Source organism: Trachinotus anak, unplaced genomic scaffold (assembly GCF_046630095.1).
Source record: "Trachinotus anak isolate AG129_WGS33_773 ecotype Australia unplaced genomic scaffold, CSIRO_AGI_Tana_v1 ptg000008l, whole genome shotgun sequence".
In the NCBI taxonomy this organism is placed as follows: Eukaryota; Metazoa; Chordata; class Actinopteri; order Carangiformes; family Carangidae; genus Trachinotus; species Trachinotus anak.
The window spans coordinates 27,349,842-27,376,254 of NW_027273859.1; the positions used below are offsets into that span (position 1 = coordinate 27,349,842).

At 41.2% G+C, this 26,413-nt stretch overlaps 2 protein-coding genes across 2 annotated transcripts in view; one reads left to right on the top strand and one right to left on the bottom strand.

Annotated features, from left to right (window-relative positions):
* Window positions 1-112: 112 nt before the first annotated feature.
* Window positions 113-15,492, top strand: LOC139624651 (SEC14-like protein 2). Its single transcript, XM_071483941.1, has 13 exons — window positions 113-268; window positions 1,000-1,238; window positions 2,628-2,703; window positions 6,107-6,150; window positions 7,855-7,917; window positions 8,076-8,264; window positions 8,936-9,031; window positions 9,180-9,240; window positions 9,366-9,449; window positions 9,588-9,694; window positions 12,724-12,863; window positions 13,411-13,580; window positions 13,687-15,492. Exons 2-13 carry the CDS (start codon window positions 1,185-1,187, stop codon window positions 13,836-13,838), a joined length of 1,236 nt encoding a protein of 411 aa, XP_071340042.1. The 5' UTR covers window positions 113-268; window positions 1,000-1,184; the 3' UTR covers window positions 13,839-15,492.
* A 1,164-nt stretch (window positions 15,493-16,656) lies between these two features.
* Window positions 16,657-26,413, bottom strand: part of LOC139624654 (protein unc-13 homolog B-like) — a 168,170-nt gene continuing 158,413 nt past the window's right edge. Inside the window, exons 31-40 of the mRNA XM_071483945.1 lie at window positions 24,401-24,489; window positions 23,982-24,119; window positions 23,597-23,720; window positions 22,177-22,221; window positions 21,514-21,585; window positions 20,833-20,980; window positions 20,685-20,741; window positions 20,046-20,129; window positions 19,240-19,399; window positions 16,657-19,150 (exon numbers count right to left, since the gene is read on the bottom strand). Of these exons, the coding sequence (XP_071340046.1) occupies window positions 18,868-19,150; window positions 19,240-19,399; window positions 20,046-20,129; window positions 20,685-20,741; window positions 20,833-20,980; window positions 21,514-21,585; window positions 22,177-22,221; window positions 23,597-23,720; window positions 23,982-24,119; window positions 24,401-24,489 (1,200 nt within the window). The 3' untranslated portion in view covers window positions 16,657-18,867. The remainder of the gene's footprint in view (window positions 19,151-19,239; window positions 19,400-20,045; window positions 20,130-20,684; window positions 20,742-20,832; window positions 20,981-21,513; window positions 21,586-22,176; window positions 22,222-23,596; window positions 23,721-23,981; window positions 24,120-24,400; window positions 24,490-26,413) is intronic.

A 26,413-nucleotide genomic window follows, 5' to 3' on the forward strand; every position in this document is an offset into this window, starting at 1 on the left:
TAAAACATCCCTTTTTCTTGGCGGAGGTTCATAAACAGGCTCGAAGAGAGAAGAAGGGCGAGAAGACAAGCCGCCATTTTGGCTCTGTTTCTGCTTCACTGGCGAGTTTCACAGCATCGACATTAGGACGGATCTATTTACAGTGAGGGGTTAATGTGAGCCCTCTTCAGCTGAGCATCTCTAGTGTGACAGCAGTTAGATCGGATGAGCAATGTGAGCCACCCCGTCAGCGAACAGTCTGAAGCGGGATCGATCAGTGATCAGTGAGGTATTTGTGTGAGAAAAGATGCTTTTTGGGGTTTTTGGTGTGTTACCTCCAACAGAGGGCGGCACGCTTCCTCTTTACCAGTTTATATAAACAAATACAGCAACATGAGAGAGTACCGTCCCGTACTTCCGTCTTCGTTTTAAAGCCCTGAAGAAAACCGCCGCAACCAGAGCTGGATCAGTGTCACTTCTAACACTCACACAAGTACTTTACCTTCTTTATCATAGTCCGATATTTAGTGAGTGAGCATTAAAAAAATAAAAATAAATAGCTACCATGTGTACAAACTGTTAGTGTTAAAGAGCGGCAATGTGAGGTTTTTATTGATTTTATCTGTGCGCATGTGCGAGATTTTCGGCTTATCACAGATCGTCTATTGTCTGAAATTGGACTCACTCCGTAGTTAAAAAACGTGCCCACCATAGAATTGAATAGTTTGTTAATATTCCGTATTCACGTTTCTACAACAGATTTTTTGCAGATTTCTCCAGGGTGCCATCCATGGATGAAGACATAACAAAAAAAATAAAAAATAAAAAAATAAATAAACTGTGTATAAACATCAACACCACTGGCGCTTGCAGAGGGGGCGTGACCTCTCTGTGGTCCCAACATTTTTTGGCTCCCAGTGACCCTCCTGTCATTTCTCCTATCTTTGGCCGAGTCAGCTGGTTGGACGGGATCTGAAACGGGCGGTGCTCGCTGCGTGTTTACATTTTTTTCACCCGCAGGCAGCTGACAGCGAGGAGAGCAGGAGCCTGCAGCCGTGCATGAGCATCACGGGGAGGCGGCCAAGGCAGGAGCCCGCTGCCGGTTCACGGATAACGGTGACGTCGCTGTTCCTCTGTGTGTCCCCGTGAATCTGACTGTGAAGGAGCTCTGTCCTTTTCTCATCATCATCATCATCATCACCACCATGAGCGGGAGAGTGGGAGACCTCAGTCCTAAACAGGCTGAAGCACTACAGCAGGTAAGTTCCAATATACAATATAAACAGCAATAATAGGCCCATAAAAAATAAATAAATAAAAAAATAAAAAATAATAATAATAATAATAATTATTATTATTATAAGCAGTTTCATGACGGAGTTTGCTGAGGGTGACGCTGCTTTTCAGCTGACTTATCTCACTGAGCAGTTTCCTTTTATCACATGTGGTTTCTTCAGAGTGATCCTCAGTGTTATCAGTGGGGGTGTAGCTGTAGTTTATAACTAACAGCTTGTAAAGTGACATCATTGTGCTTTGACAGTGTACTAGTGATAAAGTCACTGTACAATCTCCTCACCGTAATCCACTTTCTAATAAGGCACCCTCATCATTATTGATAAGCAGTTTCTAATGGTTTTCTTATTGATTCATAAATTATTACTGTTTACTAATGTTTTATATTGACCAGTGATAATCCATTATCAGGACTTGTGGTTTGTCTATAAAATGTCAGAAAATCTAAAAACAAACAATGTTTCTCTCATTTAACAATTAGAAGCTTCATTTGTAGGAGGTGGATTCAGCATGTTTGGCATTTTTGCTTGGGAAAAAAAAAAAAAAAATTGATCGATTTTCAAAATAGTTGCAGATTCATTTTTTGTCAACTGACTAATAAATGTCGCAGCACTAAACTGTCACCTGCTCTTTTTAATGGTGCATTACTGATCTTTAAAACACAGTTTTTTGTTTTGTTTTTTTGACCTCTGAGATAGTAGCACCTGCAAGCAACTGGCATAATGTCCACTGAGTTATGAATGGAAAAATCTACAGATTATTCTACTGGATATTTTCCTGTTTAATTAATTAATCATTAGGTTAAAAGATGCCATCACAAGTTCCCAAAGATACTCTGTTTATGTTGATGTAAAATGAAGAAAAGCAGCAGATCCTCAAGTGATCTGAACCAGAGTTTTTGGCATTTTTCAATAACTTGAATGAATTAATGATTAGTCAGTTTATTACACAGTATTTGGTAGACTATTTTACAGCCTTCATGCATTACTGTCTACATACTTTTGGCCATGTAGTGTAGTTTAAACCTGAAATATGTTGACAAGGTCTCAGCTGTTTTTCTACCCAAACATGTGCCATTAAAGTGTGTAAAATAATTGGTCACAGAGTCACAAGTCAGGGAGTCAGACCTGGGAATCTGAAATGAAAAGCTCCACAGTGAAAATATAAACAGCTTTAAACAGAGGAAAGCACTGTATTTCCCAAGGCTGCCTTTTCTCTCCAGACTCATAATTATAACTGTAAAATTCAGTTAAAGATTTCCATGAAAGTCTCTCATGTATTGAAATCCTCTTTGGTGATCATGTGCAAATCGTGTCAATCAGATGTCTCTTCCTCCCTCCTTCCTCTGGCTGTAGTTTCGAGAGAGGATACAAGACATTCTGCCTCAACTTCCTGCACAACATGACCACTTCCTGTTACGCTGGCTCAGAGGTGAGTTTAAAAAGAAAGTGCTACCTGCTGCTTCTGCCAGCCTGCAGCTCTCCCACAATCCCTCTCCTTTGTGAAAAATGTTTGATTTTAATTTCCTGTAATCATTTTCATGCATCCACATGGAAAAATCTATTGGTGTCATTGTACCTGTAAATTTAGCAGAAGCTGCAGTGGTTTATCACACGGACATGACGCAACACGTGTAAACAGTCTGTTTGCAGCAGTTGAGAAACAGACTCACATTTTTTTTCCTTTTTGCTTCTGAACACGAACTCAAACCACAACTGAAAAACCTGCTCTGACCTCTGAGGTCAGTCACGGCTAAAACAAACCAGAAAATCTTCTGGGGTTTTTTTTTTTGATTCCCAGAGTCTGATTTTCCTTGATTAGGTTGATGTTGTGCAATCAGACTCTGGGGTACATGGGAGGCAGTGATTAAAGGAGGCCTTGTTCTGATTAACTCAGTAGCAGAGGTCTAGCACTCCGTGTATCAGGCTAATCCAGGGATAATCGCATTAAAGGTGCACTACGATGGACTGCAGCCCGTCTACCAGGAGACACTCATCCGCTGTGTTTCTGTTGCTCTCCTGGATTCAAGCTTCCTGGATTTTAATGACACTGAGAAATTGTTTCATAACAACAATTTAGAGCAGCAGGGGGGGGGAGTACTGTTCCCTTTAATTAGGCCTTAGGAGTTGTGAGGGGGTTTTGAAACGCCTGCTTTGCCTCTCGGAAAGGTCGGCGTCACAGCTCCAGACAGGGACAGCGAGGGCCTGTTTGCACGCTCTGAATGATTCGAGTTATGTCTCTGTCAACCTGAATGTAAAGATGGCTGCCATTCAAGCAGAGGGAACATCCCATTCATTGATTTACAGCCAATAGCCTGAGGTGGTGCACAGCGAGCAGGGATGACCTTACCACTACAGTCAGAACATATAAGGACAGTGGCATGTATGTGTAATTTCTTTTGCTGAAGTAAGTGATTGGGGAAGTTATACATTTAAATCAAGTCAATGAATTTATTCCAGTGAGAAGTAAATACGCTGAAAAGGTTGGCCCCACGTCTACTTCCTTCCATGGCTGTTAACGGGACAGTTCGGATTATTTGACCTGGGGTTGTGTGAGGTACTTGTACATACTCAGTGTTTCACCTGCAGTGAATTTGGATTCAGAAGTAGACATGAGTACCACAAAAAACGTGTTTTAGCCACTTTAAAAGATGCCAACAAAAAAAAGGTAATATGATTGAAGTGTTTTGAATATTTTCACTGCTGTGTCTTGGTGCAAACAGCCCTCTCCTTTGAAACTATCTTATTAACATGTGCACCTACAGCACACACTGTATTTCTCACATAGCTGTGTTTGTGTGTAAGAATTCCAGCCACTGAGAAAATGTAGCTCCAAAGGAAAGGGCTGTTTGCTCCAAGATAAAGCAGTGGAAATATTGAATGTGTGAATCAAGTGTGTAAGAATTTAACAGTGTGTTTCCCACAGTGTTTCCTCTCTGTTTGTTCTGTTTGAGTTTTTTTTACAGGCGGCAACTCTGTCAAACTAGTTTGTTAAGTGCATCACTTCTTGTGCAGTAGATTATAACAGATCCAGTCAGACTCTGCTTCTCCCATATGACAGAAGACGGGTCTTGTACCAGAGGCCAACGACCTTCCTCCTCTTCTTCAACTAAACAAACATTTTACAAGTCTGCCCTCAGATGGGTCTCAGTCCAACCAGGAGAACATTTATTTTGAAAGAGCTGAACAGCAGAACTTCACTGTGAATATCAGATGCACTGGACCACATTGTGACGACAGAATCTGTTGCCTGTTCCTCTTCCTCTGGTTTATATTCTCCCCCAAGCTACAGATAATATAAGAGAGTTTTAACTTAACACGAAAACAAAATTAAATAAACTCACGACATCTAATTAGTTCTTAAATATTCCCAATTCTTTCTTTTCCTTAGTTTTATATCTGTATTTTTGTATGATTATCTGCTGAGTTGTTGAACTCTTCTGTTCATTATCAGTGTTTCTTTAAATTCTTCATATTTGATGAAATCATGCATTTATTACTTGTTATCGTTGTTGTTTCACCCTTTCCTCCTGGAGTTTGGGGGGTGTCTGTGGCTCTTTCACTTCTCCTGTCACATCTGTTTCACTGCCATTGTCTAATCTTATGATGTTGTATATGTGAGGAAATGAAAAAACAAACTTGTGTTTGCTTGCTGCTGATTCATCCGGGCACCTGATCAGTCCGTGACAAGATCTTTTTGTTGTCTAAACGTTAAATGAATTCTTATCATTTCCTTTTGAAGCTGTTATATTCAGTTTAAATTCATTTGAGAGTTTAAAAAGTTTGAAAGCCCAGGGCTGACAGGGTGATCACAACAAGGTCACAGAATTCATTGTCCGTCCAGGTTTCATTAAACCTGGACCTGTAGTGTGTGAGCCACTGACTCCTAGTCTGAGGACAGTGTCATCAGAAGTTATCAGATAGTGAGCTGGGTGGAAGTTCTCGTACCAGCCGTGAGCTACGTAATAAACCTTTGTCACAGAGATAACACTGTGGCAGGAGGTCCAGTCATACACATCGAACATGCACTGGTGGTTTCCTCTCACTTCATCTGAGGTCAAAAATAAACACCAAGCTAACATCTTATAATGATGCCGCCTATTTTTATACGTGGTGTTCTGTGCTCTTATTTATTCTATTATTGTTCTGTACAATGTTTATAGTAGAGCTCCCACAATTTTGTTGTACTCCACTGTGCATTGACAATACAGTCTATTCTATTCTATTCTATTCTATTCTATGTTTTGGAAAATAATAGGAAGCCAATGTCATTGAAGGGTTCCAACTGGTAAAATCACTGTTATTATCCAGTGGGACGAGGTGATCAGGGAACAACACTTATTACTGACCCAGAATAACACACAGCCGGGTCTCCTGCCAGATCCTGCTTTGTGCTTTTGTAACAGTGGCTCAGTCAGTGCCCTCGAGGCTGCAGCTCAGGTGCCAGCCTGCAGCATTAGCTTCAGTGTAATCCACTGCTGGAGTAAGTTGTAAGTCTCACTCACTTCATGGCAACAGCAGCGTTGTGCTTTTCCACTGGACTGACAGGTGGAGAGCTGTAATCACCTTACAAGGAGCATTAGACAGTGTCCGCTCTGTTCTGGATCATACTCACACAGTGGGTTTAATACTGAGCCTGTTACAGAAGAGGAGGGATGAAATGAAAATTTTACAATTAAAGATTCTTTTGTATTTTATTCTTTTTATTTTTAGTGTTTGCTACAGGTTTGCCCCCCGTGTCATTAGTGGATGGAGGGTGTTATATACCACTTATGGACCACGGATCTCTAAATTAATCATGTCGCCCCCTTTTCTCCCTCCTTACTCTCTTTCAGCCAGAAACTTCAATGTGCAGAAGTCGGAGGCCATGCTGCGAAAGGTAACACACCTAGATTCTCTGTTTTGCAGGATTTTTTGTAGTGTGAACTATCATGCAAAATCATGCACTGAACTGAAAGCAGAGGTAAAACCATAATGCCTTCTCGTTCAGTGAGCGATCTATATTGTGTGTGAGAGTGCAGTTACCTCCAGCACAGCCTGTTCGGCCCATCAGCTCAGGAGTGGCTGCAGATTAGAGCGGAGCAGTGTGGTAACGTTTCTAACGCTGTGGGGAAACTGAGTCATCACAGCAGCCTGAGGCGATAAGACAGAGATAAAAGGGATTAAATGACAACTTTACACGACAGGAGAAGATTTACAGCCACCTGAACTGATTTTTGTCCACTGGTGGGGCGGTGAAAAAACACCACAACAAACTGAAAAACACACAGCCCCAACATACTGTCGACTTATCAACTTATGGCTAACGTGTTTGCAAAAGCAGCTCACACACAGCAACGTTCACATTCATTCAAACATGAGCCATGTCTCTGTCCACCTCATGAAACGTCCAACATTCACGCTCCTTTCAGCTCTGGTTTGATCTCCACCAACTCCTGAGAAGAACATCTCTTTAGCTGCTGACTCACAGGGAGAGGTGGAGAATAAACTTCTGACTACGACTACTTCCTGTGAATTTGCCTAGTTCATAGCCAGCCCCTGTCACAATACATGGATTCAATGTTGAAGTAAAAGATATTGATTCATAGCTTTTAAAAAGACTTTCAGGCCACAGCAGCAGCAGCCGCATCAGGCTGTCAGCTTCACAGGCTTCAGTCCAGTGGATGTGAACTATCAACATTTATCCTTTATATTTAAAAGAAAATTATTTGAAAAAAAAACAAAACAAAAACAGCTATATGGTTCAGGAAATTCACCGTTGTTGCTACATTTTCTGTAGATGTACAGCACCAAAACTTTAAAAGCTGTTTGTTTAGAATAAAGAAATACACACCTAAATAAAGCTCCACCATCGCAACAGGTTTGTGTTTGAGAGGAAACTGACAAGTTATCACTAATAAATAACCTCACTTCCTACTTTAATCTACTAATAAGCCAAACTGTGCTAAATGTAACATTAGCGCTGTAAAGTAGTGACATATTAACAGTAACATTCTCCCTTTTATAAACTGCCATGTAGCGGGATACCTGTTAGCCAAAGGCTAAAGTACGGTGGCCCATTTGCATGTGTTTGCAGTGTGTTGAGCCTTCAGGGCGGCCGGTGTTTAGTCAGTTAACTGAGCCGCCTCTCAGCGGTTTGGAATAGAGATAAAAAGACAGGATAGTGTTTACAGTGTCACCGTGGCTTTAGGTTTTGAACAATGTTCTCTCAATCACTTGTCCGGCTTCAGATTTTCAGTTAATTCTTAAATCTATTGATCAGGGTGAAAACAAACATGTAAATGTATTTATCAAAATGGCCTGTGAGCCTGCCTGAAACATTTCTTTTCCCTTTTGGTGCATTTGAGACTGTGGGCATGTGTTTGCATGTATGTGTGAACACAACTGATCCCCTTCCTGCTGACCGAGCAGGTTTTACATCTTCCTCCTGTCTCAAACCCCCTAAGCCACTTAATTCACTACATTGTGCTTGGGTGGATCCGCTGCAGTACAGGCTTGATCTTACTTATGTGTTCACACAAACTCATGAGTCCTTTGATGTATAGTTTTGCTGGATTTGACATGCACCCATCTTTTCTTACAGCATTTGGAGTTCAGGAAACAGATGAAAGTAGACACCATAATCACTGAGTGGCACCCACCAGAGGTAAAAAAACAACCTGGGAAACATATAAACAGTTGCTTACTGTAGCTTCAGTCTACTTCAGATTAATTATAAGCAATATTTTACTTAAATAAATCCATCTTTTTGACAAAAAGCCCAGTGTGGAGTCGTTTGACATTTAAAACGGCTGCTGTTTGCAGGTGATAGAGAAATATCTGTCAGGAGGGATGTGTGGCTACGACCGTGAGGGCAGTCCCATCTGGTACGACGTGATCGGACCGGTGGATCCCAAAGGCCTCTTCCTGTCCGCCTCCAAACAAGACTTCATCAAGTCGAAAATCAGAGACTGTGAGATGCTGCAGAGGGAATGTAACCTCCAGTCCGAGAGGGTAAGAGCAGAGAGGACAGAGATCCAGCAGCAAAACCCTCCAGAAAACAGCTGGACTTTATTTTCTGTATTAAACCACTCCACAGAAAAAGGCATCCTGTGGCTGATCACAAATTTAGTGCTTTGCTCAGCCATGCTAGCAGCTAGTGGGTAGCTAGCTAGCTGTTGGTCTCTTTAAGCTTATTTGATTAATAACTGCTGATCCCCTGATGTTTCCTTTAGCGCCATCATAAATTTGTATTTTTTTTATGATGAACTTCCCTGAAAAACTAATAAAATTCCCATCAGTCTCAGTTTCCCTCCATTTTCCCAGTGATGTCAAATGTGACCTTAAAAGTTTTTGTTTTTTTTAAATTATTATAATGATGAATTATAAAAGAAGACAAAGTTATTTTCAAAGAAGCATTAACACATACTAATCCAAGTATCTGTAATCTGTAAGGAGGTGTAAAAACACCCAGACCAGTTCAGGTTTTTAGTTTTTAGCAATATAAAGGGACAAAGGGACATCGATTTGAGGTTGCTCGTTCTACTTTGACATTAAACCCCACCATTAACGTCCAACCTGCTCTGCCACTTCAACTACAGCCACTTCTGGTTTTATCTTACAGATTATTTTATAGTTTCACGGATTTCATTTTCCTGTCTTCCTCTCACTCTGTTCTCATCCAGCTGGGGAGGAACGTGGAGTCAATCACTATGATCTACGATGTTGAAGGTCTGGGCCTGAAACACTTATGGAAGCCTGCTATAGAAACATATGGAGAGGTATAGACAGACAGACAGACAGACAGACAGACAGACAGACAGACAGACAGACACACACACACACACACACACACAGAGTAAACAAAGACCTCACAAAACTAAGATGTGTATCAGACTAATGAGCCGGTCTGCTCCTGTGCATCACCAGATCCTCCAGATGTTTGAAGACAACTACCCAGAGGGTTTAAAGAGACTGTTTGTTATTAAAGGTAAATTATTTGTTCTTTCTTCTATAAATGCAAGTTACAGCAAACTCTATTCTGTACTTGTCTGTTTTCTATCGTCATGTCAGAGTTTTGCTGATTGTTGCTGTCACCTTTTTTTTTTCCTGTAGCCCCCAAACTCTTTCCTGTTGCCTACAACCTCGTCAAGCACTTTCTGAGTGAGAACACAAGACAGAAGATCTACATTCTTGGGGGTGAGACACACACACACACACACACACACACACACACACACACACGCATATTACTGCATCTTATTTTAGAGAATATTTCTCCCAAATACCAAATCCAGGTGACTATAAATGTGTGCTGTTGCCTCTCTGTTTTGACAGCTAACTGGCAGGAGGTTTTACTGAAGTACATCGATGCAGAGGAGCTGCCGGTGATATACGGGGGCAAACTGACGGATCCTGATGGAGATCCTCGCTGTCGGACCAAGGTGAGTCAGCGATGCAGCATCCTGCGCACCTACGGGTGCTGTTTATTTGGGACAGGAGAGGGCTGACAGGTTGGAGGGGACCCGTATCCATCGCAGGGATGCACTCATTGACACACTCCTGAGAATGTAGTCCTTGAGATGTAGTGAAGAAGCCTGGAGGAACTTGAATTAATTTAACAGTTTGTTAAATTAACAATAATCTACCGCTGGGTGTTGATTTAGCAGCTAGTGCATCTTTTCAACTCAGTCCAGGGAGCAGTAAACCCCTCCTTGGTGTTTGCTTAGTTTATTACCATCTCATATTATTTTTACATTATTTACCATATTTACCTTTGAGTTACCAGAGCTCCACCTGGATGGAGATTTCTCAGGTGGAGCAAGCTGTGTGCAAAATGTTATTTAGTCCTAAAATCACATAAACCTTTAAAATACTTAAAGTATTACTTTGGTGCTCACTGCTTTTGCTTTATTTACCAAAGCCAACTGTTAATTTCTTTGAGTGACGGAGAGATAAAGTGCAGTGGTTCTTGCACTGATGTGGTTGAAATCAACGTCACGACTTTAAGTAAGTAAGTACGTTTTCAGACGCATGTCAATGTATAGTCATTATTGCTCTCCAGACTGTAGAGGAGCTGTTTTGGAGGACATTGTGTTTCACATCTAACACACTGCACTGGATAAAAGTCTGGTCTGAACCAAATCTGATCAGCCCTCCTATAGAGGTAAAAAAAAAAAAAAAAAAAGACCTATAACTCAGAGCTGTAATAGTCAACAGTCTACTTGCTTTTGAGGATTTCTTATATGTTGACTCCTGTCTGTAGTTTTCCTTCCCTGGCTCACATCCTGTGTTCAGTTTGGCAGCTTACAGCTTTGCAGCTGACCTATATACTTACTGTGCACTCAAAATGTCGTGGGTTCACATTTGACTGGCAAACTATGCTTTATGTGAGTTCCCTTCCCACCAGTTTTCCCTGTCACATCCATCCCTGCAGCCTTCCAGTCTGCAAACAGGTCCAATTAAACAAACACAGTGGATGAGCTGTTTTCTTTAACACCGCATCATAAAATGTTAACGCTGCTGACACTGGCTGTGTGAGAGACCCTGCTACCCATGAATGACCTCAGTGGCTCAGTGACAATGCAAGGACTTTTCTGGACAGGCCGTCTGTGGCAGAGCAAATCAATACAGCTGCACAGTTACCATCTAACAAGGAACTGAAGCAAAAAGGAGTCATGTTTCTGGGTTGCACTGAGCAGATCTTGTGTTGTGTGAATAATAACTGATGAAGAAAGAGGATTTCTTCCTGTTTTTGCAGATAATCCACAGGAAACTGCAAATTAGGACACTGTAGCTGCAGTCCTGCCTCGCTGCGTAGAAAGAGCAAAAGGCCTCAGCAGAGGAGATGCTGTCAGAGACGCTGGCGTAGTGTTGAGCAGCTAGAAGCAGGAAACAGCAGCTTGAGTAGCCCCGCGCTGGTAGATGTTCCTCTAGATGAGAAGACTGACCTGTGTTTGTCACTGTTTCTGTAGATAAATAATTGGGCCAAGGACAGATGAGCAACACAAGGAGAGAAATTCATTTTCGGCCGCATTCAGGACTCAAGAAAATTGTGATGCACAGCCTTTTTTTTTTTTCTTTTTTTTAAATAACTTTTTTCTAATTAGCTAGCTGTGTGTCCTTGACATTGTACTGTATTGTTTTGGTTAGGTTGTAGGAACTGAGTTTTTTTTTTTTTTTTTTAAATAAATCAAATTTTCTTGCTGAGAGTTGGAGGAGGAGATTGATACAATTCTCATCACTATACAGAAAATATGAAGCCACCAGAAGACGACTTCCTTCACTTAGCTCAGAGACTGGAAGCAGAGGGAGAGCCCGGCACATAACGCCCCCAATAAAACCTCAAAGACACTTGGTCTTTTTGTACAGATGAAACAAACAACATATAATGTGCTAAATATTGATCATCAGAGGAGCTGGTTTTGTTTCACTGGACAGAGCCGGTCTACCCGTTTCCCCTGTTTCCAGTCTGAACTGCTAGGCTAAGCTAGCCTGCTGACAGGAAGGCAGCTCTCTCTCTTCTCTCTCTGGTTTGGTGCATTTTCCTGTGTGTTTTTCCTAATTTTGTTGCGTGCAGAGTTTACAAGGACAATAAAGGGTTTTCTAATTCTAATTCTCTCTAATGCATGTTGTCAATCTTCTCATCTAACTCTCCAGCAGAAGATGAATAAGCCTATTTTACAAAATGTCAAATTATTCCTTTAAGAATTGAACATCAACTATGGGCCTGAAGGAAACCATACGATTTGTTTGCAAATTACAGGAAACATTTCTTTGAGTTAATGTCTGTTTTAAATTGCAGTGATCTGCAAACTTAAAGCCTTATGTACCATTTACTTTATAATTTATGTAAAGAATCAGAAAAAAAAAAAAAAAAAAAAAAAAAATAATAATAATATATATATATATATATATATATATATATATATATAGTTTGATAATGTGTGTTGTGGTTTGTTTTGTTTTTTTAGCCTTTCTTTCTGTGTTTTTTCCTTCTTTGGCAGCAGTTTCCAAATAACGGTTCAGATACATTTGAAAGGACGTTTTTGCAATGTTTTTAGAGAAGTGGTTTCAGAAGAGTTTGACTTCCCTCATATTAATGCTCACCTCCCACAAACAACAATGCAGGTCTGAAAACTTTGAGGCTTCCAAAAACTCCTGAACTTTCTGTTGTACTATTTTAAGTTTTTAAAAAGGATCCAAAGATGAGAGATTTTCTGAAGTTGTGTTAGTGTAAGCTCTGCTCTAATAGCTTTGATTTTATGTGAATAAACAGGAAAGTGGAAAAGAGCCCTTGCTTTTTTTTTTTTTTGAAAAACTTACAAGCTTTCATAGATCTATAATGGCACAGAAGTACAGTAAGTGACACTTTTATCTTTCCCTCCTGTCTCCTCACCCTTCAGCCACTCACACATTTCATATATCACGTGTTTGACACCTGTATTTTGACTCTGTTTTGTCTCTGTTGCAGATAAACCATGTCGGCCCTGTTCCCTCCTCCTACTACGTGCGGGACCACGTTAACGTGGACTACGAGCAGTGTATGACCGTCAGTCGAGGATCGTCCCAGCAGCTGGACTATGAGATCTTGTTCCCGGGCTGCGTCCTCAGGTCAGTGGGAGCAATGGTGTAAAAGGTTATTTAAGTCATGCTGGTGCTAAAAAACAGCTTTTCTATTAACTGATCAGTTGATTGAACATAAATGAATAAAAAACGATGGCAAACAATCTCCGGTTCCAGATTCTTAAATTTACAGATTTGCTGCTTCTCTCTGAAGCATTGAACTCTTTATCATGAAGGATAAGCAACATTCAGGTTTTTTAAGGATCAAATTAAATGGTTTTACCTCTTTATGATACTAACAGTGTGCCAGGGGCACAGAAAATTAATCATAATGCCATAAAATGTCTATATTATGGATCTATTATAAATGTTTATAAAAAGCTTTCACCAATTTCATTATGTTTAATTAAATCGTCGTCAGGCCCAGTTTAAAACAAAAAAAAAAAAAACAAAAACAGTAAAATCACATCCTGTGTTGTTTTATTGCCAATATCAACTACAAGACACCAAATATCACTGTTTTCATTTTTTTAAATAAATCAAATCCACAAAAAAGTCATTAATTGATTTAAAGCATCTTTTCCCGCCCTGTTAGGTGGCAGTTTGCCAGTGAGAGCGCAGACATCGGCTTTGGGGTGTTTCTGAAGAGTAGAAAGGGTGAATGGAAGAAAGCAGCTCAGATGCAGGAAGTAGTGCCCAGCCAGCGCTACAACGCCCACCTAGTGCCCGAGGACGGGTCACTGACCTGCGAACGCCCCGGAGTCTGTGAGTAACCGGTTCAGTTACACTTACAACACAGAGTCTGCTGCGCAGTGAGCAGAAATGTTGAAGATTGGCGGTAAGAATAATCCCCTCTGTCTGTCCTCCACAGATGTGCTAAGATTTGACAACACCTACAGCATCTTCCAGGCCAAGAGAATCAGCTTTACTGTCGAGGTCCTGCTCCCAGACCGCTTACAGCCCCCACAGACCAACGGGGGGTCCAGCAACCACACGCAAGCTGAGGGCAACAGCCAGTCATGAGCAAGGGGGCGACAGAAGTGGGCAACCTCCATGTTGTTAGATCAGTGGTGTTTAGCCGCGAGTAAGCACAGCCTGAGATACTTGATCTGAACAGGAACCTCAACATGCTGCCAACACATACGAATAAACAGCATTATATCTGTGTTTGACCCACTTCTTTTACATGGCGTCCATTCAGAAACATCTCCTCCACTGAAAAACATCTATGACACACACTGGTCCCCAAAACATGGAGGAGCACAGCTTCATGTTTTACTTACTTTTGCCCGGAGACATGAGAAGTGAGAGACAGAGGACACATCTGCTCAGCTGGTAATAATCCTCCTGCAAAGCAAAGAGATAACAAGCAGGTCAGCCAACAGACCAAATGCAGTCAGGGTTTGTAATTAGATAATGAATCCATGCTGTTTGGAGGCTTATTAACAAGCTAGCTAATGGACTCCCCTGTTACTCAGGTCGTGTCCACCAGCTGAATCATGTTGGTACCACCATTAATAAATCTGTCGTTAAGTTTAAGACAAGTAACAGCTTCTGTATAACATGCAGCGCAAGAATTAAATAGTTTTAAACAAAGACAAACATATGTTGACGTCGCATTGGCCGCTTCTACCGTCGCCGCCATATTGGACCGGGCAGGACTGTCGTGTAAACAAATCGGAATAAATGCGGGTTTTCTGGATAAAAAGCAGTAAAACTCCAGGTCGATTGTTAACCCGCGAATATAAAAACCTCTCATTTAAATCAGTTGATGAATATAAACGTTAAAGTGCTTTTTTTTTACTATAATTTACTTGTCGTCCAATATGGCGGCGACGTTCTCGTACGATCCAACGGCCAAACGTCAACGTTCAGAGGAAACACACGTTTTCTACAGCGATAAAACAAACAAACAAAGCATTGAGAGGGAATGAATTAATTATTGTTGATCTTTTGTTTGGCTTTTCCAGCGAATAATGTTTTGTTTTGTTCCCGTTTAGACTTCCGGGCCTGTGTCCCCATTTTCTGTCCTTTTCTTTCTTCCTTTAAGTTGAACATAAAGTCACAGTGAAATAATTTATAATGAAGTTTAACCTGTTAAAATTTTACTCATCACACTTTTTCATTGTCATATTAGAAATGACCTTTCAGATTCGATATTCCTTTAAATAAATATTTATTTTCTAATTTCTAATTTATTTCCAGAAAACGGGTTTAAAAAACAGCACATAAATTATACTATTAAATTATTAAAGCTCATGTCTTTTTTTTTTTTTTCCCCCAAGTAATCACTGATTGTTTTAGGTAAAGAAAAAGTGAAGTATTGCTCTACTCATGTAATTTACAGTGAATGTAAATGAAAATAATGTGTGTTACTCTCACCAGACAATTACTGAATGTAGATGGATGGATTTCCCACAGTTTATTGAGAGTTTGCCCCTCAACCACCTACGCCATCAAAATTAAAATCTAATAAATAAATGATATAATAAAAGAACTGCACTTGAGTGAATGTAAGATTTTCAGTATGTAAACTTTGGTCAATACACTGGAAGAGGCAAGTTGTTCTTATACTGTGTGGACTGTGTCTAGACTCTGTTGATAATGAACTTTCCTCATATGATGAAGTTGTGCATCAACTGTAGAGAAATAAAATCAGTTTGGACCAAATTTAAAATGGCAGGTCAGTGTGATTTTGTTACCCCCCATTAAAAAGTATCTGAGGATGTTACTCACCAAAACACAGTGTGAATCCTTGAACTCTGATGAATGTGATGAATTATTTTCCTTCCACATAAAACTCTTGTTAACCTGCTTGAAACCTGCCATGTTTACATCCAGGTGCAGTAACGTGGCGGTGCTCTTCTTCTTCTCTGCCTTTGCTGGTGCATTTCTGCAGATCTTGGTGCATCATCGCCACCACCTTTAGGTGAGTGGGAAGGTGTGGCTTCATCACCTGCACCAGACAAAAGCCCACTCCTAGAAAAAGCTTCTCCATGTTTTGGTGCCTTTAGTGCTGCAAATTCACCCCAGCATGTCTTTATAACGTTGACACCTGTCATCCACCTAAAACTGTACTCAAACTGATAGATTTAGTCACGGTGCAGTGATGTATTAAAAGAAATTTATCAGGTTCCAATCCTATATTTTGATTATTGATTATGGAGCTGCCCACTTCCTTCCATGCGGATCACAGGTTGTTCCTGTAACTACTATGAAATGTGTTAATTATTTCAGTTTGTGGCAGAAAAGTTACTTCTGAAAAATATGTCTGCCATCAAAAACTAGTTTTATTCTAGTGGGCTATTAAAAAGAATTGCACTATTCATTTATGAGTTTCAAGTTTTTATCTTTAAAACTGTAGAGTTCATGGCTCAAATGATCAGGACTTGATATTTAGAGTCTTGAGTCTTGGGAAAATAGATTATAATAAGTAAAAAGGGGTTAACATACATATTGTATAGCAGCTGCAGACACTGAGTCTGCAGCAGCTCAGTAACAAACAGGCAGAAACAAAACGGCAGGTAGATTTACTAAAGGGGTGATGATGAGATGACTGGCAGCAGGTGTGCAGGTGCGTGTGGAGGCCAGGTGACGATGAGATGATGATGATGATGAGGAAACACTGAGGAAAGAACAAAGAGGGGAGAGCAGGCTGTGGAAAGACAGATGAGTCGTGGCTGACAGGTTAAAGATGATGTTTGGTTTCTGTTCTGGCGACTTCACCCTGCAGACTCAAAACAATGGTTAAAACACACACACACACACACACACACACACACACACACACACACACACACACACACACACACACACACACACAAAGACACCATCTACTGCCTTAATTCATAAATATTTTATATACAAAATATTGTTACAAGTATATTCAACATATGTCACATTGGAATAATGATAAGTACTTTACATATATTTGATCAATCCTCATATTTCACAGTACATACATGAAAAAGATCACAATTCTAGTCCAGTTTGATTGTATACAATAAATACATGCTCTGGTCATAGGCTTTTATTTATTGATTTATCTTTTATTTTTACAAACTTACAGATTTAAACAGTGCAAGAGTTCAGTTGTCACCACAGCGATGGCCACAGTGAAATACCCCCCTTTATGCACTTATACTCTACTGTAGCCGAGTGGTCAGTTTAATACAGCAGAACCGAGGATAAAACTCTAAACTAGTTTCCAGACTAAATTGTACCAATAGATCCTTTTACATTTGCAGCCAAAGTGCAGCGAGTTTTGGCAAACGTGCAGCATAAAGTGGGAGATCCTGCAGTGGCCACGTCTGTCTGCAAACAGCCCCCGAATCTGTGAAGAGAGCTAGCTGAATGTGGCTCGCTGAACACTTGTGTTCCTTGGCACGTAGTAAACAGACAAAGAGTGCGGATCAAACCCAGTTACACCTCAGTCAAACCTGCCTGTGTGCTCTGTAGTGCACCTGACGCAAAACACCAATCAGACATTCAGAGACGTACGATCGGGGCAGGATGTGGCTGTGCATGCATGGCAAGGCTGCGGCATCTCGGAGACTTCTGTAAAAGTACAACGTCTTACAGGCCCGTTTGGCCGCCTCCAAAATGGTGTTTGCACTATTTTAACCCTTGAAAACACGTTGCCAGATTTGGGTTGTTTTTCCAGTCAGAGCAGGTCTACAGCTCAAAAGTCTTCACAGTCACAGTTTAACATTTGGCAAAAAACAGAAGAGTTAAATTCAAAACCTATGAAGAAGCTGTTCGACAGGCCACAGTCCAGTGGTCAGTCATGTACTTTAAACTACCACACCCATAATTCCTTGCTTCTGAGAAAAATCAGTGCCTTTTTACTTCAAACGTCAATGCTGTTGAATTCCATTCATGTTGTCAGTCTGAGTACGGTGAGCTAGCCATGTTAGCTAGACACCTTTTTTTTTTAAGGCTGTGTAATTCATTCAAGAACTGACGACATTTTCTCTCAGTTTAAGGTTTTCTATATTCAGTCTGGGGAAAGTTGATCATTAAAGAGCAACACACATCAGCAGCATCCCGACAGCCGTCCTCTGGGTTCAGTGTGACAGGATGTGTCACCGTCCTGCAGTGTTTTCCAGCGTGGATCAGATCGTTGCTACGGTTTCCTGACTTCCTGCTACATGTGTCAGCTGGCACCGACCAAAGGACGAGACGTGTGAACGAGCTGATGTGTGCTGCACTTCTTCTGTCATCACGCTGAATTAAAAATGAGAAACCCGTGATCAACGAGCTGCTTTATATCTGCTCTTTGTTCTTAAGTGAGGGAATTATTGTTGGCTGCTAAACTCCCATACTGCAGTTTCGAAGCAGTTTCCTTGGTCACCTTCTCAAATGTGTTACAAGCTAGAGCTCTTTGCAACAACTCATGCTAAGTATGACATTTGTTTGCTTTAATGTGTTTTTTAAAACATTAGTTAGTTGTTGTTCAGTGTCGTACTGTTGGATACCAGAGTCAACAGTGGTGCCGATGTCACTAAAGGTATCAGTTTGGCCTCAGAGGCTCAGACGGTGCAGGAATCATGGATTACTTCCTCCCACTCACTCCCATCTCCTGTCACAGCTACAGGAGTCAGGTTCATTCAGTTTTAAAACTAATGTCATGTTTTCACCTTTCCTGTCAGCTCTAAAGGCCAACAGATGTGTCAGATTTTATCCAGATTGATTGGTTATTGACGACTGAACTAGTCGTTGTTATTAACAGGGGATCAGGAGGATCTTTAGAGTTGATCTCTCAACCCGTAAGTTGTTGAACAGTAAAGATACTGATGCTGATTATTGTTACACTTTCTTCTTTTTCAACACTTTGAGAAGTATCTCTTTCCAAACTGCACCCATTTAATTAAATACATTTCTTTCTTACCATAATTATGACCTATAATCGGTCTGCTTATATCTATTGTCCTCCATGTTGAACTTTAATGATAAAGGTGACAGTGCTCATAAACAAAGAACAGCCCTGACTGAACTGAGACCTCAGTTTTCACCCTTTCCAACAAATCTGGTGCTGAGTCGGTGCCTCTGCTCATCTGCCCTCCTCCACGGGACGAATTTCAGACTTCAGCTTGACAAACTCCTTGGCCACCTCATCAGCAGGTCGCTGGGACAGGATCCGCATCACCGTCATGCCCGTCTCGTCCGTGTGAGTGCGAGGCCCGATAGGACACCAGCACACGCAGCTCTTGCGGTCGGCGACGTCCCGCAGCTGGACCACGGCCACGCCGACCACTCGGTCCGCCCGGCCGAAACAGTAATCCTTCACCGTCACCTGGAGCTCGTAGCAGTCTGGGGATTCCTTACCCAGGATGCTACAGGGCAGAAGAACAGATAAAAACTCAGCCACTTATTCACTGCATCTCTCAGCTGTGAGTGTTGGAGTGTCAGAGTTCAGACTCACAACTGGAAGGTCTCGTTGAACTTCGCAGTCCAGCTGTTGTTCTTGGATTTTGTGGTGAACTTGCGCTTCTTGTCGGCCAGGAAAGGCCCAACCATGGAGACTTCGACGAAAGGCCGGAACATTCCCGACGTCTGCCACTTCATGTCGTTCACCGCGATGACTGGACGGAGGGATGTGAGAGAGGGAGAGAGAGGGAGGGCAGAGTCAGTGATCATGATGCGACTGCATGTGTCCGTATTTATAAATTCATTCATATAAATATAATATTCTTTTAATACTCTATTTTGATCTGATTTTGTCTTTTTGTGCCCAGTTGTTTATCTGTTTTTATAATGGAGACTATTTCTTCCCATATTAGTTGTTTTAGAGTGTGAAAGTATTACTGCTGAGCATTTCCTGAAGAAATTAGATTTTGTCCTCAGTTTCAGTTCACTTTAATAAATCATGAGCATTAACTTGCAGTAAACTTTATCACTTTTTAATGTATTTTTATTAAGGATTTTGCAAATGAGGAATATTAAATGTCTTTATTTATATGACAAGCTCTTTAAAGCACCAACGACAAAGAGATTTTTTAAAGTAGTTTCTGCTCGCAGTTGCCTTCCCATGTGCTGATGGGTAATGGTGATAAATAACCTATACATAGTAGTTACTGGGCTAAAACATAAATCACCAGTATGGTCCTTTAAAGGTTTGACTCAAGATTTGGTCCTGGATTAAATATTAAAGTTTGGAGGTTTAAAGTTTGGTACAGAGTGATGTGAAGAGGTTTAAGGTTGAAACTGAAACAAATGTTTGCGTCTCACCTCTGACGTTGACCTTGCGTTCTTTCCCGAGCATCATGTCGATCTGCAGCACGGCCTCTCCGATTGGCTTCTCTACACCCGAGCCTGTACGACACAGTCAGCACGTTGTCACACATGAACTCCAGTTACATCTTTAAACTTCACACTTGTGTTTTTGTTTTATTCTTATCTCGATCTTTTTGCTGTTGCACTTTCTTATCTTACATTTCAGCTTCGGAAAAAGTTGTTAAAAATTACTTTAATTTCTATAGAGGCTGATCATGATGATATAAAACACACCATCAGATTTTATACAATTGTATTTATTATTTGATAAAGTTATAATTTCTAATTTGTTGGAATTTTTTAAAATGGTGGCCCATTTTCATGAATAGTTCAACAATTAAATTACATTATAGTTTTATCCCTGGTTTCATGAGCAAGGAAACATACAAAACGTAAACTTAACACTGTTCCTTGATAGTTAAGAGTAAAGCACCAGGTGACGTCCAATGAGAATTTAGAAAGACTTTCAGTTTAATTTCATGAGCCTAAAATATGTGGGTGTTCCTCCAGAGCTCACTGAGCTACATTTTTCTATCAGGAACTCCACAAAGAAGCTCAGTAGTTCCCGTGTGGAACCCAGTGCTGTGGACTTACCCCTGTCAGGTCGAATCTTTTCATTGCCAGTGATGCGGATTCCCATCCCGTCATGCACTGAGAGGACAGGAGAAGAGATTAAGTGAACTTTTTCATTAATTCATCCGACACTAAGAAGCCTTTATACTGTACATGTGTGTTTGTTCACCTTGGGAGTGTTGTGTGGTGACAAAGGTCTTGATGAGAGCGTCGGTGCTCTGGGAGTAGAGGGAGAGGGCGTAACGCAGCGACGCCAGCTCAGGACTTTTCTCGACAAACGCCTTCTTCAGCCCGTTTCCTCCTGCGTGGAAGTATTGCTGAAGGAGGCGACAGCAGCAGAGTGAAGGTGACAAAACAATCCTTTCAGGTAGGTAGAACTTTCTTCACAGACACTTTTAACCATGCGTTAAAATATACAAAGATAGTGTCTGATAATATTCTAAACATGGTTGGTGCAACTCTAGTGTTTACTGTATATTGTCTTTTATGGCAAAGTGCTTCACTGAAATAACATAGATGAGTGTTGAAAATAACTGTGCACTGAAGCTACAGGTATGTAAAAGGAAAAGGAATTCAATTTTTACAAAATAAATGTCATATAATTGTTGAATATGAACACAAAAAACAATATTAGTGTTTTTATTCTTGGAAATATTCATATACGATTTTCAATAAATACAGAGTAGAGTGTATTTTCCAGTTTGATTCTGTGGAAATTTACATATATATTTTATTTAATGCTTATGAGTCATGTCAATGACTCAATCAGTTAAGAATGAACTGACATTTCCTTTCTTGCTTTATGTGTGTTAAGTGTCAGAGACGTGAGTCAGTGCAGGTTTCCACCCACCTTGATTGTCTCCAGCCCTGCGTCGATGATTATACACTGCTTAGGCGTCAGGGTTTTGGCTTCACCTCCTCCCTACAGCAGCCAGAGGTCACAGACTCACATCAGACAAACACTCAAAGTACATGATAACAAAACCATATACAGGAAACCATATCTAACTGCTCTGTCTGAGTTGACTTAAATCTAGTTGTTGGATAATATCAACACTGACTAAACATTTGTTGATCAGTGGGTTGTAAAATTGTAAAAAAGCAGGAAGAAAACACATCATCAGCTGTCTTTCTTTAACTGACTGAAAAATGAAGTGGGAAGCAAATTTCAGAGAAAGCAGCGAGTGGTTTTACCCAGTCTAGTCTTTTTTGCCAACTTTATGCAACCTCCTGCACGCTGTGCTGTAGTTAGTCTGTACTAGAAAAACCTTAAACATCTGAGTTGAGATTCAAATCATAAAATGTAGCTCATTTGGCTTCTCCTCATGAGTTTTTAAGCAGTTTTGGAAGATTCTGTTTCAGATAAAAAAATGACTTAAAGCTGCACATCTCTGCTTTGGCCTCAATAACTGACAATATGGTGATGAATGGTGACGCCACAGTAAGGCTTCACAAGGTCCCTGCAGAGACGCACACGTGGCTACGCACGTGTGCGTCTCTGCAGGTGTGTTACCTTGAGATTTGAGAGTCCTTTAGCTGCTGTGAGGAGTTGAGCTCCCTGCAGAGAGAGAGAGAGAGAAAGAGAGAGAGAGAGAGAGAGCGAGATGGAGGGCGTGGATGAGAAGTGATTATATTGCTTCACTGTAAATCACAATTTTCCTAACAACTCTCCAAACTGGAGCAAACCTGAGAGAAACACAACTGTTGACATCCACCAGTAGATGGCAGCAGAACACCATAACACAACACTACACAACACACACACACTGCTTATGTTGCACATATTTGCAGATTTACTAAAGTAACTTCCATTTATTCCTTTCTCTCATCATAATCCAGTTGCAGAGATTGTTTTTAGATATCATCATACACACATACATCTGTGTCAACATTATGTACATGTTTGATTTTTTTTGGGGTCAAAATTACCTCATTGTAATGTGTAGATGCATTTAGAGAAACTTGTTTGCTGCCACAGAGACAACATGCAATCATGGACACTGCAAATATAAATGTATGTAAATTCATTCAAATACTGTCGCTGTTTGGCAGCTGATTCTCAGATGCCGGAGCGTCCTTGAATGCACCAATGAGGAGTTTTATAAAACATTTATACAAATGGTTGGAAATAATAAATAGAGTGCATGTTATTTTTTACTTAATGGGCAAAAACTATATATATATATATATATATATATATATATATTATTTTCTTTTAATATTTTCTTTTAATAAGAACGATGTGCATTTCCCTCCTCCTTCACTTTCCTCTGATTACTCTCATCAGTATGCAAACACAAATGTCCCTCTACCTCTGTGACGACCAGCTTTAGACCTCAAGAGTGACATTTTTGCAACGGGGGACATTTTGTCCGGTGTTCATATCTTCAAAGAGCTGAGTGAAGATTAAGAATTAGCTGCAAATTTAAAGGGGAACTCCACTGATTTTACACATCAAAGTCTGTTAATGTGTCCTGGGGAATACGACTGCATGTGTGAGAAAGGTTGTGTAAAGATCCAGACATCTGATAAACTGCCTTAAGTGATGTCACTTAAGTCAGTGTGGGTTAGATCTGAAGACTACGAGCCTGAAAAGAAAAAAAAAATCTGGGGGTGTGATGTTAGTAAGAGGTGAGCTCACCATTAATCTGTAACCTGCCCCTGTGCTCTGCTGCAGGCTACTTCAGCCATGATGAGCATAACAAACCCAAATCTCCAACTAAACTGTCTGTGGTTGAGGTGCATTGTGGACAACGTAGTCACCAGGTTTTGATAAGGAAGAAGAGTGTGTGAAATAAAAAGGACGATACATCTGATCCTGCTTTTAAAACTGTCCGTTAAGAGTGTAATGTTAAATCTGTGGGTACTCTCTCATGGTCAGGATGAGGTTGTAGTTCAGGGTCAGGGTTCTAGCTGTGGTGGGTCGAGCTTACCAGGCTGTCGTTGCTCTGAGGCAGGACAATGGTCTTCTCCAGGCTGCTCAGGACGATCTTCCACAGATCCTTCAGGATCCTCTTCAGCACCGTCTTCTCACAGATGTCAGCAAAGATACTGAGACTGGACCACACACAAACACACCACAAATGTCAGCTGAGATTTGTTTGGTCACAGAGAAATCAGGAATCAAACCGGGCATTTGCACCCTAACCACTCAGCTGTAAGGTCGCCCAAAATGAGCCAATTTTGACTTTTACTGTGTAGATGAAAAGCAGCTGTTCGGCAAAAATCATCAGGGGTGAAAGTACAGTTTAGTTCATTAATGACATTAGCGGGGTCATCAGAGAGCCACTTGCCAGCAGCTTGTGTGCCTCGACTTACTTCCCATCCAGGAACTCCATGAGGGGCCTCAGCATGTTGTCAGCATCTGCCTCTGCTGTGTTGTGGTTGGGGGGCCCTTTGATCTGGTACAGGATCTCAGCCATCTGACGCATGCAGCCGTTGATACGAGTCTGGAAGCTGGAGGGAGAAGAGGAAGAGGAGGGAGAGGAGGAAGAGGAGGGAGAGGAGGGAGAGGAGGAAGAGGAGGGAGAGGAGGGAGAGGAGGAAGAGGAGGGAGAAGAGGGAGAGGAGGGAGAGGAGGGAGAGGAGGAAGAGGAGGGAGAAGAGGGAGAGGAGGGGAAGAGGGAGATAAAGGTAAACTTATATAATAAAAACCTTTGCAAGGCTGGTTGAGTACATGTAAAACTGTGTGTGTGTGTGTGTGTGTGTGTGCGAGTGTGTGTGTGTGTGTGTGTTACCTCTTAGCAAACACGGTGCTGAAGTTGTCCAGGACGGTGTTGAGCTTCACCTGCAGCTCATTGAGGATGTTAGCTGCCTCTGTATCCAGCTACAACACACACACACACACACACACACACACACACACACACACACACACACGCAGATAAAGGAAAAGGAGGAGATAACAGGTTATTTCAAGCCTTTGCAGTCAGTTACACAGCCACCACCAGATTGCTACACCCTGAAATATCATCTGGATCCAGCTGTGGCTCCATCACATCTCAGCTGCTTCCTGTTCTTCTGAAGCCACATTTAGTTCTTTCATTTCTCCCTGTTTTTGGTGTTTTATCCCTCTTTTCCAAAATATTTCCATCTCAACTTCTCTCACACTTATTATTCAATATTAGTGTCAAATGTGAATAATGTGCATGACGAGGAGCTTGGAGAACAGGTGGGAATTTTCCACCTCAATTCCATCTTAACGTAAATACAGTATGTTTAACAGATACTTTCTCGATCTTACACGTAGATTTAAAGTATGGTCCACACGTGCTTTGATAAATGAGGCCCCAGGTGTGCTGCAGGTATTTCCTGTTGAGACACTGGACATAAAGGCCTTGATGTTCTCTGGCAGGAAGACTGCAGCTGGAATATGACACAGCTGCGTCCACTCCAGCCACAGATATCAGGACGCCACAGTCCAGCTTCACCCTTTACAGTAATGAGTTGTCTCTATTTATGGCCTTAGGTCAAGTGATGCAATCGCTGAAGCCTTTGGAGCAACTTACAGGGAGAATAAATAAAAAACACCAAAGGTAGCTGCTTTGCTTTTTTTTAAAATGAGCTCTAGTTCTGCTCTCAGCTGCAAACCTCCCAGCAAACTCACACTGAAGCGCCACAATCGATACCAACATCTCGTCAGTTTCTCTCAGTGCGTTTTCTGATGTTTGAGCTGAGCTGTGCAGGAAAATAAACATGTATGAACCAGATGCTGATGGTTATTAAGAAGGGAAACAGTGCATGTAAAATACATTCTAGTGCAGGAAATGTGTATGTCTACAGTAAACGCTTGAGTCACTGCACACAGTGACTTGCTGTATGGGCATATTCTGTGTGTGGATCGGTAAACGCTGACTAAAATGCAAATGGCAGCGATCGTGACTAAACACAATCTTCAGCTGAGAGGAGTTTGTAAGCAGCGACGGGAGAAACATGACAAGCTCATTCACAACTCTTCACACATTCAGCAGCGTGTGAAAGGAGCGCTTCAAGCTGTAAAGAGTGCGCCATTTCCTGACCACCTTCCTCTCAAGCAGGTCTTCAAAAATACAACATGAGAGGCTGAAGGATGAAGGAAAAATGTTTTTTCTTTACACTAAGTGGAACCAAGAGCAGCAGGAGGCCGTCCCTCGTTCTCCCAAACACTTCCCTTGAGTTGAATTGACTCATCGAGAGGAGAAAGCTGAACTCTAATTAAATAACATTTAATAAACGCGGTGAAAAGCCTGATGAGGATGGTGTTCAAACTAGAAATAAGGAAGAAGCTGCTAAAGACATGGTCTAAAATTAACTCACTCCTATACACTGAGGATGTTAGAGGTGAGTTCTGTATCCATATAGGCTGTTTTATACCCAGGAAACTGACAGTAGTCATGTTTCAGTGAGATCTGTGTGTTGACAAATGACGAGGTCTCCATGGGTGGAAATAAATAAAGTCAGCATTGAACACAGAGCAGGTAAAAGTCATTTCTCTGAGCAGGTTTGGCCTCCTCTGTGGTCAGGCTCAGCTTCACAGCACCTTTTAAGATCATTCGATGTCCTGCTCAGGTTTACTTTGCCGGCTACGCTGGCTGGAATTGGCTGCTAGGAGGCCCCGGGGCCAAAATGATTCTTGCCTTAGGGGTTTAGTTTTAATGGCTCGATTGTGTTGTGATCTGTGTATGTTTCAGGAACTTGGGCCATGCTACCTGCCCAGAATGAAATGTGACTAAACCAGGCACGGTTCCCACGTAAATGCAGGTACAAAAAAA

Bases quoted from the DNA above. Each gene is read 5' to 3' on its own strand.
- LOC139624651 (XM_071483941.1), top strand. From the start codon at position 1,185: ATGAGCGGGAGAGTGGGAGACCTCAGTCCTAAACAGGCTGAAGCACTA. The intron at 9,450-9,587 runs GTGAGACACACA...CTGTTTTGACAG, and splicing joins GAAGATCTACATTCTTGGGG to CTAACTGGCAGGAGGTTTTA. The intron at 12,864-13,410 runs GTCAGTGGGAGC...CCGCCCTGTTAG, and splicing joins TTCCCGGGCTGCGTCCTCAG to GTGGCAGTTTGCCAGTGAGA.